The 13,127-nt window shown below is 43.8% G+C and overlaps 1 protein-coding gene across 1 annotated transcript; it reads left to right on the top strand.

The window, feature by feature from the left end:
• The first annotated feature begins 331 nt into the window (after positions 1-331).
• On the top strand, positions 332-12,187 carry lats1 (large tumor suppressor kinase 1). The gene is made up of 8 exons (XM_061704446.1): positions 332-475; positions 933-1,493; positions 2,685-2,802; positions 3,575-4,998; positions 6,126-6,708; positions 8,018-8,200; positions 9,355-9,461; positions 9,790-12,187. The coding sequence occupies exons 2-8, from the start codon at positions 1,155-1,157 to the stop codon at positions 10,297-10,299; spliced, it is 3,264 nt and encodes a 1,087-aa protein (XP_061560430.1). The 5' UTR covers positions 332-475; positions 933-1,154; the 3' UTR covers positions 10,300-12,187.
• The last annotated feature ends 940 nt before the right edge of the window (positions 12,188-13,127 follow it).

Below are 13,127 nucleotides of genomic sequence, written 5' to 3'. Positions count from 1 at the left end.
AAAAAACTGGCAAAATATGCGAAAACAAACCGCATCCGGGTACTTTGTGTAAAGTTTTTTATTATACCGTTGTCAATTCTATTTCTTGTTGGACCTTCAAAATACAAGTTATCACACCAAAAGGACTGCAACTAATCGGAAATTGAGTGTTGTTGTTGTTTTAAAACAAACAATAGACCAATATTATATTATTCCCCCAAAAATATTGATTGCATCACATGCTGAATTGGTAGGCCAGTTTTCATTCGACTGAGTACCTTTTATTGCTACAATAACCGGAAGTGTTTTGCCATCACTTCGTGTAACTTGTTCTCTGTACTTGTCATTCAGCTATCCCAGGAATTCAACACTACATGCTATCAGCCAGTTCGCCACAATAAGGACCTTTTGTCCAAACCGCATTACTCGTTACCGATACAGTATCTTGAGTTGTCAATAGTAGAACACTCTGGAAAAGGCGCAGTTACGTACGCTGGTGAGTTGTTAAATGTGGGCTGGCCAAGCCAATTGTTGGAATTGGTGCTGTTGCGAGCTAACATGCTAACTACTCCGCAAAGCCGTTGTTACGTTAGCTTAGCAGCAACAGATACGTAGGCCGCGATGCAGAGGTTATTCTTTCCACGTTTAACAGATTCTGTTGTCTTTTGCTCAAGCCTTGTGTTCGACGGAGGACTCGCTCTGAATCCTATATTTGTTAAACACGCCTTTAATGCTAGCTCATTCGCATAGTGAAAGTTTGACGCCAACGCTGAGACAGGGTCTTGTTTTATGCCACACATTTTTCTACTTATCGTAACCTCTACTGAAACGGCAAATAACGAGAGTCAACGTTTATTTGGCGCATTGATTGAATCTTATTGCTCATCCAATTAGTGATGTTAACATGTGATCGTCTGTATCCCCTTTGTCCAACCTGTTGGACCACTTGACAGATGCTCTGAATGCCTCATCACGGACAGTGTACTCATGTCAGCAATTTCCAAACGTGAGATTGGTCTTTAAGGAGACCCCCGCCCTGGTCTTTAAGGAGACCCCCGCCCTGCCCCTGCCCCCCCCCCCCCCCCCCCCCCCCAAGAGCCTTGGCTGCGTCCTTGACCCGTGTCACATCCTCCACATCCTCTTCATCACCTCGTCGTCTTCTTACATGGTCTTACATGAAGAGAGGAGAGAAACCAGAGGGTTACAGGCAGATGAGACCCAAAACGTTCCCTGCCAGCAGCTACAGCGGCAACAGCCAACACATGCTGCAGGAAATCCGGAACAGTTTGCGTAATCTGTCGAAGCCCTCCGACCCACCAAAAGTGGACTTTAGTGGGAAAATGCTCCCAGAGGACCTAAGGCAACAGGGGCGCTGCTTTAACCCCAAGAACCCTCATCATAAAGCCTTGCAGGAGATCCGAGAGTCCCTGATGCCTTTTGCCAATGAGCCCAGCACTTCAGCGGAGCTCAACAAACACATGTCAATGGAACCTCCATTTGCTGGGTTTGAGGAGGTACGAGAAGCATGTTTGTTTTCAGTCAATACAAAAGTATTTTCGTAAGTCGTCATTCTGCACATAACTCAGTGATTCATCATCACAAGGTGCATCTTCTTTCTGGGATAGCTATTTGAAAAATGTCCAGAATGCAAAGTGGAATGACGAGTATCAAGACGACATGCAGTATTGTCAGTTATCACTTCTTTTTGATGAAGTACGTTCAGTCCCTGTATGATGGTGGCGTTAGCGAGGAAATTAGTGCTCAAATGAGCCGTATTAAACATCTGATGAAATAAAAAGTTTAACAGGTTGGGAAAATTCAGTTTATGTGGTGATGCCTTCAGTTTAGGGTTACAACTAACAACTATTTTAATAATCGATTAATCGGTCAATGAATTGATGAATCGGATGATAAAAATACAAATAATTTCTATCTATTCAAAAACAGGACATTGTATTAAATTGGCAGGGGATAAATTGCACAAACATGAAATTATTATGTTTCAGTCACCGGTTTTAGTGTTGTTCTTTTGCAAAATAAAATCAGATGTTTGCAAATGTCTTATTTTGATTAATTAAATACAAAGTCTGCTTTCATGGAGACCACAGAAATCTGAGGATGTTTACCTTTGAGAGGCTGAAAGTCCGAGGATGTGGACAATATTTAAGTCAAACGAGGTCTCTAAATAATTATTGATAAATAATATCTAAATAATTTTTGGACCTCTACTTCAGTTAAGTTTAATTTAACCCTACTTGTATATTACAAGTCAGATAGACCCATTTAAAATTTTAGTTTGTTGTATTTGTAATGGAGTTAATGAGATGTAAACGTGTTTATGATTTTAATTGTTTTGACACTCTTGGACAGACCAGGTCTAATTGATTCCCAAACATTATTGTTGTACCTGCTAAACAAACTTAACAGGAGGGTTGCATTATAGCTGCTGTAGTACACTACGGTAACAAAAATGTCCACCTCTCGTTATGCTGCAGTGTTTTTGCAGCTGGATCCCTCCCTCAACATGATTGTTTTTGTAAATAAAGACATCCTTGCTACAGTCCCTGTGTTGGATACACTGTGCAAGTGATTGTAATGATGTGACTGGTCATACAGGCTAAAAGAAAATGTTAAACTACTTGTATGTGTTTAACTTTCGTTCATCGTGTCACACTAAAAACGTGTTCTTTCTCAAACTTGTGCAGACTACTGGTCGCAGTGTGGGGACAACTGTTGACTACATGGCAAAGGTGACCTACCAGGACTCAATGAGAGAACAGATGGTTGGCCCCAATCCAAGCACCGCATGTCTCAAACCCCCAGGTACGTGAATGGTCAACTGGGACTAACCTTTCCCTGCCTTCAAAAAAAATAATTATGTAAAGAATCTGTGTAGAAATGTAATTCTTCATTCGCATTGTTTGCGTTTGATCTGCTGTTGTGACCTGCCACCCAAGCTAGCATATTTAAGGGTGTAAATAGATTTGTCAGTGACTCAATGTAATACAACGCAGCATTTTGTGTAAGTATCAGTGCAAGGAAGCCAGTTCTGTGCATGTGCCTGCAGCCTGACATATTAGGTAGTATGTCGTTGTCATGTAATGGGAAAATAAAATAATCAGTTTCAGGGTCAAACTGTCACTTTGAAATTCCAGTTTTACAGTTCGAAGTTGGACTTTAGAAGCTTAAGAGGTTCCAGTACAGGGGGTCCGCCGTTTAATGACTTTCTGGCGTGCGATGCTTCAAGGTTACAAACCCCGCATAATAGAATAGTTTGTTAGAATATATTGTCACGTGACACAAGAAGGAACGCTCAGTTACCGCCGTATTTACTGTTTTTCAACTGATTGCTTTATATGTTTGGCCTAAAAGAGTTTTTCATACAAATGTGTACTGTAAATACGACTTTAATACCGCGATGGCATCATGTCTGACTTTAGTCAACGAGGAAGTCGGGGTAGGAATGTAAACCCTCGTTATAAACCAAGGATCCCTTGTATATTTAAAAACAGGGTGAAGGGCAAGTGTGGGGGGCTGGAAGGGTTTCCGTCCTCCTTAAATATAATACAATTTTCAACACACATGTTGTCTGCAGGCACGACTCACATGCAGCAGTCCCTCCTCAGGAGACCCAGCTGGAAAGGGTCTCAAGAGTCCCTGGCACCTCGACATGCAATGATGTACCGCTCCGACAGTCCAGGGCCCCCGCCTGCCTTCCCGCAGGGACACCCTGGCAACAGCCAGAGAGTCAATCCTCCCATGCCACCTCAGGTGCGCAGCGTCACGCCTCCGCCGAACCGCGGGCCGATGCCTTCTGCGTCTTCCTGGGACAGCAACCCATCGACCAAGCGCTACTCTGGCAACATGGATTATCTTGTGCCTCGCATCTCTCCGGTGCCTCAGGGTGCCTGGGCTGACGGTTATCCAAGCGCGTCACCTCAGAACCAGCGTGGGCTCAGCCCAGTTCCTGTGGGCCACCAGCCTATCATCATGCAAAGCTCTGGAGGAAATAAGTTCACCTTCCCGTCGGGCTGGACTCAGAATGGCTCACCTCAGGCAGACTACATGGCAGGTGGCAGCAGGCAGCCTCCTCCCCCCTACCCAGTCAACCAGAGCAGCCGACACAGTCCCACTGACCAGCAGATGCAGGCGGGGGGGCCCGCTTCCTCTCAGTCATACGTTAACGGCGTGAACATCCCTCAGTCCATGATGGTTCCCAGTCGGAACAGTCACAACCTTGATATGTACAACATAGGGCCTCCCCATTCCTGGTCTCAAGGCTCCCTCACCCCTAACCAGCCTCAGTCTTCATCAGGAAGTAGCAGCAACCAGGATCTGTCTCCATCATGGCAGCACGGCATGCTAGTGCGCTCCAACTCCTTCAACAGCAGAGCCGGCCACCCCGCCAGCTCCCAGCCGTCTGCCACCACGGTCACTGCCATCACACAAGCGCCCATCCTGCAGCCCGTTAAAAGCATGAGAGTCCAGAAACCCGAACTGCACACCGCCGTTGCCCCCACGCACCCACCGTGGATGCAACAGCCCACTCCCGCTGCCCCCGCTTACCCAGAGCCCTCAGCCCCCGTTCCTCAGATTCCTGTCGTAGCAGAGGTACCCAGCTACCAGGGGCCCCCTCCACCTTACCCCAAGCACCTCCTCCAACAGCAAGCTGCACCGTCTCCGCCGGCATACGAGCAAGGGGTCAGTAAGCACGGCGCAAGCAGGGAGGAGCCCGCGGAAGACGAGGGCGCTTTGGTGGACAACGGCACGCGAGAGAAGGTAGCTGAAAGTCCAGAAAGCAACGCGCCGACCGAAAAGGAGAGGAAGCAGATCACGACATCGCCTGTACCCGTGCGTCGCAACAACAAGGATGAGGAGCGGAGGGGGGAGTCGGGCCGTGTGGCTTTGTACTCCCCGCAGGCCTTTAAATTCTTCATGGAACAACATGTGGAGAACATCCTTAAAAACCATCAGCAGCGTATCCGGAGGAGGAAACAGCTGGAGAGTGAGATGCAGAGGGTGAGAAGTGAAACCCCGATACATAACCAATTCGTTTAGAATGAATCATCTCTTTTACTGCTACTCAACACTTTCCAGTCTGTGACTTCCGTTGTGCCTCCTGTGCAGTCTTTTTCATGCTGTTCTGTTTTTCTCGGTCCTTCTTTCTCTTCCTTTATCTCCTTGCTGTCACTAACAGCTGAGCTGAGAGGTAAAAGTACCTGATTGTGATGTACACGTACACAAACGCACACTATTCTCACAGAGACTTGTTTGCTCCAGTGGCTGACAAACGCATGCCCCTTCATGTCCTCCATCTTATTCATCATGACCCTGCATTTTTAGATTGAAATACAGTGAACCCCCGTGAATCGCGGGAATACATCGCAGACCCACCCTCAATAGGTGAATCCGAGACCTCTCCCATAGGCTTTAAAAACATATTAAAACTCGTTAGAGCACACTTAAAGTTAAAGTATTCCATAGGGCCTGTTCTCACTCCCTGGCTGGTAGAGTTCTCCAAATACGAGGCAAAGCGTCCTTACTTTAAGCTGTTTGTCACTCCCAGTTGAAATTTACTGTAAAACAGAATTTAAAATCTAAACACCGAAATGTTCAGGCCAATCATATAAATTAGTTCAGCAATAGTTTGCGCACTTAATAATGCAAAACGGGCTAACAGAAAATAGCATAGACAGTGTTAAATGGTAAACCATCAAAGAGCTGCTCCTTTAAAACATGGGAGTAGAAGCACATACAAACAGAGCATACAATAATATTCACAGGCATATATTCGCTATGCTGTTTGGGTAAAATGACTATTACTGGAGAAAAGTTGAGGACATTGCATCTCTTCCGTAGACCTCAGTGCTGCCTGGTATGTTGCGGCACAACGTGGTACTACATTGAAGGCTTGCAACTCTAAATTCAGATTTGCCTATATACTGTTACAAAAAAAAACCAATCAATTAAAAATTGCAGTATAGCGAGGCGTGAACAATGACCTGCAATGCGGCGGGGGAACACTGTATTGTTGAGCGTATTTTGTCTCTGCATTTCTTACATTTGTAATCTAACCAGGACTGCACGTGTGTTCATGTGTGGATATTATGGCTGTTTGCTCACTATTGACTGTGTTGGCCGCTCAGGTGGGGTTGTCGTCAGACGCCCAGGAGCAGATGCGCATGATGCTCTGCCAGAAAGAGTCCAACTACATCCGGCTAAAGCGGGCCAAGATGGACAAGTGCATGTTCAAGCGAATCAAGACCCTCGGCATCGGGGCCTTTGGCGAGGTGTGCTTGGCCAGGAAAGAGGACACTGGAGCTCTGTACGCTATGAAGACCCTCCGGAAGAAGGACGTGCTGCTCAGGAACCAGGTGGCTCACGTCAAGGCCGAGAGGGACATCCTGGCCGAAGCCGACAACGAGTGGGTAGTGCGTCTCTACTATTCTTTCCAGGACAGGGACAACCTGTACTTCGTCATGGAGTACATCCCCGGAGGGGACATGATGAGCCTTCTTATCCGACTCGGAATCTTCAAGGAGGAGCTGGCTCAGTTCTACATCGCCGAGCTCACCTGCGCTGTGGAAAGCGTCCACAAAATGGGCTTTATCCACCGCGACATCAAGCCAGACAACATCCTCATCGACCGAGACGGACACATTAAGCTCACCGACTTTGGCCTCTGCACTGGATTCCGCTGGACTCATGACTCCAAGTATTACCAGAGTGGTTAGTAGCACGTTCTATCGGTCTACAGCAGGGGTGGGCAAACGTTTGAGCTCGGCGGCCTCATTTGATTTTTAAAATGGACAGACAGGCCAGGTCATTTGTACAGTTTGATTAGGTAAAAAAAAAAAATATATATATATATGTAATATATGTGTATATATTTTTTAATGAGAGAGAATAAGTTCATTATCACTTTAATTAATTACATTGATTTAATTATTATTAATTAACTAATTAATAAAATACATTTAGAAAACAAATGTACGTGTAACATTCATTTACATAAATTAATTACCAAATATTAAATGAGAAATTATTTTAAATATTTTTTAAAAATGAAGAAATTATTTTGTATTGATCAATTTTAGGGAAAGATAGTTTAATTAACACAACAAATATTACAGGCCTCTTGATAATTCTGTGTTGGCTGGATTAAAGAAAGGCAGGGGCTGTACGTGGCCCACTGGCCATACTTTTGCCCAGCCATGGTCTAACAGCTTACACTCATGGGTCCTAACATCAATACAAGAGCTGCATCAACCTACTGCTGCAGGTTGTCAAACAATTGTGGACATGTTTCACTGAGTCACATTGCTGTTATATGCTCTCAAAAAGAATGTCCATAAGGGGACCACACTTACAATGTCAGTTTCTGTGCACACAAACACGCATGTTCATGACTCTAAAATAAATTGTCCATCAGTGTGAATGTGAGGGTGAATGGTTTTTGGTCTATGTGTCCCTACCTCTTGCCCAATGTCAGCTGCAATGGGCTCCAACTCATGCACGCCCCTAATGAGGGCATGCGCTGTAGAGAATGGATGGAAAGATTCACAAGGAACGTTTTCCTTTTCCTTTTGTCAGCCAACGTCATTATTTCACAATTTATTTCTAAGAGGGAGCCAATATATTATTTACTTGGCTGAAACCCTGTAACTGATTTAAAAAATACACTTGTACTTAACATGCAGTGGGTATTAAAAAATCAACACGCCCCTGTTCAAATGCCAGGCTTTTGTGATTTAATAAATTGAGACCAAGTTAAATCCTTTCATAACATAATTTCCACCATCGATGTGACCTATAAGAGGGTGTGTTCACTTGTGCAACCACAACATCTCAATTATTTTTTATTTCCCCTCTACAAAAGATATATTTTTTTTCCCTCCAATTGGCTTGTCCAGATTTTTTGTAGGTCACATTAATGGTGGAAACAATGCAACACAGATAACATGGCGGCAAAGCATGACAAAAGCTTTTGTGTAATTCAGTCGTATGGACTTATTCCATGATGGTGTTTGGATTGCAGGGGACCACGTGAGGCAGGATAGCATGGACTTCAGTAAGGAATGGGAGGATCCAGCCAACTGCCGCTGCACAGACCGCCTGAAGCCTCTGGAGAGGAGAAAGGCCCGACAGCACCAGCGCTGCTTGGCCCACTCGCTGGTGGGGACGCCCAACTACATTGCACCGGAGGTTCTGCTCAGGACAGGTACACTGCTGCTCTATGGGAGGGCTCGACTTTGCCTGCATGTCTGCGCAAGACAAACTACCAAGTTTCATCATTGCGTTGATGTAGAATACGATTTACATGAATGGTAACCGATTTCGGGTGTCACAATTTCCAATTTAGGGGATTTATTTTTTAGGGGGTGCTCTTTTTATAATGGCAAATTAGTCCCACACTGAAATGGTAAAGGAGAAAAAACACACGGAAAGTTGGCATTTTATGTGGAAAACGGTCACATTTGTAGGAATTTTGACATTCACATGATGAAATTACAACTTTATTCTTGGAACATTACAACTAATTTTATTCCAGTGCAACTTTTGTCTCAATGTTACGACTTGATTAGGGTTACTTAATTCTCGCATCATTTTGACTATTATTATAACTAGAGGTGCAACAACTAATCGATTATCAAATTGACCTACAACTATTTTGATAATCAATAAATCTTTTAGTCATTGTTTAACTTAAAATTGTCCACATCTTCCGAGTTTCAGCCTCTTTGCAGTAATTACGCTCCGATTTCTGTAGTGCTCCATGAAAGCAGACGGATTATCTTTGTGCTTAATCAAAACAAGACATTTGCAAATGTCTGCTTTTACTTTGGAAAACAATGATCAATATTTTTGACTATTTTCTGACAGATGTTATGGACCAAACCAGTAACTAAATCATCATGTATGTTTGTGCATAACTGTCACTGTCCTGTTTTAGAATAAAGGGATGGAATTGTTTTTTTTTTTTGTCAGCTCCATCGATTAATCAGAAAAATAATTGACAGTTTAATAGATTTTTTAAATAATTGTTAGTTGCAGCACTAATTACATAACTTTTTTCCCTAACATGATGAATTTATTCTTGCAACTTTACATTGTTTTTCGTACAACATTTTGACTTTATTCAAGTCACATTACAGACGTTTTTTGTAACATTACAACTTTATTCTCACATCATTATGACTATTATTGTAACGAGAAATTTATACTATAACATTTTAAAAATTCCTTCAACTTTACAGTGTTTTTCCTCACAACATTGTCTTGCAACATTATGACTTCATTCTTGTAACATTGTTTTGTTTCAGTGTGTTTTGTGTTGCAATTTGAATGATGTCAAATGTCTGTGCCGCTGTGTAGGATACACCCAGCTATGCGATTGGTGGAGTGTGGGCGTCATTTTGTACGAGATGGTGGTCGGACAGCCTCCCTTCTTAGCAACCACACCCCTCGAGACGCAAGTAAAGGTATGTGGACCATATAAATATAAAGACCTACCTAAATGTGGCCTTTGATGGCAATATATATATATCATAATCAGGTAAGCAACTCTGAAACGCTGACTCACCCTATGGCTTGAGTTGAACATCTGTGGCTTTTTAATATAGCGTTCGCCATTCAACCTCTTGCACACCTACACGTTGAAAAAACGTACGTCAGTGGCAATAAACGGTTGGATTCCAGTTGAGGAATATACATACGTCTGCGGCCGTGAATGACTTAATTGCAGACGGTTCTTCCTCTATGGTCCAGTGTGAAACGCGGTGTCTCACCACCCCCCCCCCCCCCCCCCAGGTTATCAACTGGAAGAACACCTTGCACATCCCCCCACCAGCCAAGCTCAGCCCGGAGGCGTCCGACCTCATCGTGAAGCTATGCCGTGGCCCTGACGACCGCCTCGGCAAGAACGGCGCCGACGAAATCAAAGCCCACCCTTTCTTCAAGACCATCGACTTCTCCAGCGACTTGCGGCAGCAGGCGGCGCCGTACGTCCCGACCATCGCCCACTCCACGGACACGTCCAACTTTGACCCCGTGGACCCCGAGAAGCTGTGGAGCGGCGACAGCGACGGCGAGGACGACCTCGACGACACGGGCTGCTGGTTCCGCAACGGCAAGCACCCCGAGCACGCCTTCTACGAGTTCACCTTCCGCCGCTTCTTCGACGACAACGGCCACCCGTACAGCTGCCCCAAGCCCATCGCGTACGAGGGCCTCGACGAGGACGAGGCGGACTCCGAAGGCCCCGAGCGGGAGGCCCCAGGTGGCCCGCCGGCTCAGGGCCGAGACCTCGTCTACGTGTAGCGTTTGCAGAGATACTTTGTTGGACAGGTACTGTGGTAGGACAGTGTGTTTGTGTATAGGAACTGCTGACATTCGCCCCCTGCGGTTCACTGCAGCATCCAATGACCTTGGCTGACTTATTTTTACTTGACGATTCAAACACTTAGTAGCTGCAAAATGGGACATTTGAGTACGTGTCAACTTTTGAACTTAAACTGTTATCAAAAAGTTTGGGACATTGGGCTTTGGAGTGAAATTTCGGGATGAATGTGCTAACAGTAAACCCTGGCTATTTGCTGGTGCTGCCACAAGTAGCGAAACGCTGCGAGTAATTGACACCCCCACACAAGACGGCGGCAAAGCACTATTTTTGCCTAAATGAAACTCTTGAACTCATTTGAACATAGTTCCTTGACAAGATGCCACAAGATGGTGGAAAAGTAATACTTTTAAAACAGCAAATAGGTGTGCTTTTCCAGCAAATAATGGAGGATAAGTTCCCAAAAAAACGTGTCAATGCCAAACCACATATATGTGGGGGTTGACATTATAACCTTAAGTTGACCTTCTCTAAAGGTCTGCATATCCCACTGTTCAGTACTTTTTGCCTACCTAACTCGCTGTTCTCCAATAAATTTCCTGGTTCAGGTAAAATTCGTAGAATTTAAACCATCATTTTCATGCTGTTCATATTTTGACAACACGAGACCAAGACGAACACAACCCTTGAATAAGAATTCCTCGCCATTGTAAGCTTCAAACAGGATGTTCTCAGATGGAAGTGGCCACTGGGCTTAGTGTCGTCAGCAGGTTGCAACAGAGAGACTGGGAGACTCACAGAAAGGCATAGACTTGGATGTCCTCTAATGCCTGTTGTAAGTTTTGCCATTGGACTTCTTGTTAGAGAACAGCAAGTTGTGCAAAAAGTACTGAAACATTGTACAGGTCCAAAGGAACTTCACCTGTGAAGGTTTTGTACATTTTATGTTCATTCCGAAATTTCACGCGACAGCACAATATCCCAAACATTTTGTGCATCGTGTAGTTTGAAGACTAGCAAAAGCGTTTCCAAATGGACTCATGCTGGTCGGTCATCAGCTGGTTAACTGGACACCTATCCAAACTTAATTTGGGACAAATTGCCCTCAATCTATTCTTTTCATTGGCTCCTGAAAGTGCTTAATTTATGAAAGAAATCCCAACTGGCGCTGTTCACTTTTCGTGTGGGTACTTTGAATCTTTATTAGTAATTTATGTTTTGACTGTCTGTCGCAACTGGGACTTTAGTGAGATGACTCGTAGATAATTATTGATTGCTTCATTGAGGTGCCTTTTTATTTTCTCACCAAATATACAGTTAATTAATTATCAGACTGGCATTAAATGTGTATGTAGAAGTAGACCGTTGATTGAACTACAGTAGCTTTGTTTTATTTTTCTAATTTATACCCATATTTATAAATGAACTTGTACACAATTGATGTAAATATTTCTTTTCCCTGTCACTGATTTTTGCCTCCCTAAGGGCAGGCCCTCTTCAGTGTCCACTGCTGCTGTCTTCTACTAGTTCTACTTCATGCTCATGTCTCATCCAAAGCACTAAATAAGTGTTTAATCATTAGACATTGAGAGAAAACACTTTTTCACGTCTTGTCAAAGAAACATCAGTTTATACAGAGAGTAAAGTGGACTGAGGATTCCATAACCTTCCCTCTGTACACTTTGTGTGAAGCAATGAGCTCTGAATGTAGTTTTTAGACTTATTGGTGACCATTGGCCTCCTGCACTGGCTTTGTGTTGTCACACGAGAATAACAATTATATATATTTTTTCCTGTGTGTACACTGTTGCTCTGGATGGGATACGTGTTGGGGAAGAGGGTGATCAATAAAGAATGTCAAGAATGAAACATGTTTCACACATGAAAACAAACAGCATTGTATATTAGTGGTATGTCACCAAAAAAAAAAACCTGACAGAACAAAACTTTGAGAGAGACACAAAATTATCTGTCCATCTATTTTCTATAGCATTTCATTAGGGTGCAGATGACTTGATAGGCAATCCTTCCACCTACATTCACACTTATGGACAATTTATTTTAGAGTCATGAATGTGCATGTTATTGAAATGTGGGTGAAGCTGGAGTACCCCATGAAAACCCACAAAAGCAGGGGAAGAACTCCACACAGGAAGCCTGTAACACAATCAAACCCCTGAACTTCAGAACTGTAAAACATGCTAATCACTTAATCCACTGTGTTGGCCCACACATAACTAAGCACTGTAAAGCAAAAAATGACAACTAGAATTCATATAAATCTTGTTTTGATGGTTTAGTATTGCGTATTGCTATGAATCACTGAAACTACATGATGAGTTTCAATTTTTGAATTGTAATAAATCACATCTAGATTTTCCACAATATTCTAATCCTTAGAACTGTACCTGTATAATGGGTGAACCCTCCAAAGTAGAGCGCAATACAATCCACAATTCCATTTTGTTGTACAGTAATTGGAAAACAATTTTCTCATAATGATAACACATTTAGTCAAATAATCTGTTCCATGCCCAAACTGTTACCGTCAAGTTACTGACCCAGCAAGTCATGTTTTAACTTTCACTTAACTGTCATACGATTATAGGAGCGGCACGGTGGACGACTGGTTAGAGCGCCAGCCTCACAGTTCTGAGGACCCGGGTTCAATACCCGGTCCCGCCTGTGTGGAGTTTGCATGTTCTCCCCGTGCCTGCGTGGGTTTTCTCCGGACACTCCGGTTTCCTCCCACATCCCAAAAAACATGCATTAATTGGAGACTCTAAATTGCCAGTAGGTGTGACTGTGA

This window comes from Phycodurus eques, chromosome 18 (assembly GCF_024500275.1).
Source record: "Phycodurus eques isolate BA_2022a chromosome 18, UOR_Pequ_1.1, whole genome shotgun sequence".
Classification (NCBI taxonomy): Eukaryota; Metazoa; Chordata; class Actinopteri; order Syngnathiformes; family Syngnathidae; genus Phycodurus; species Phycodurus eques.
Note: the sequence above shows the minus strand (reverse complement) of the source record. Positions and strands in the feature narration are given on the sequence as shown.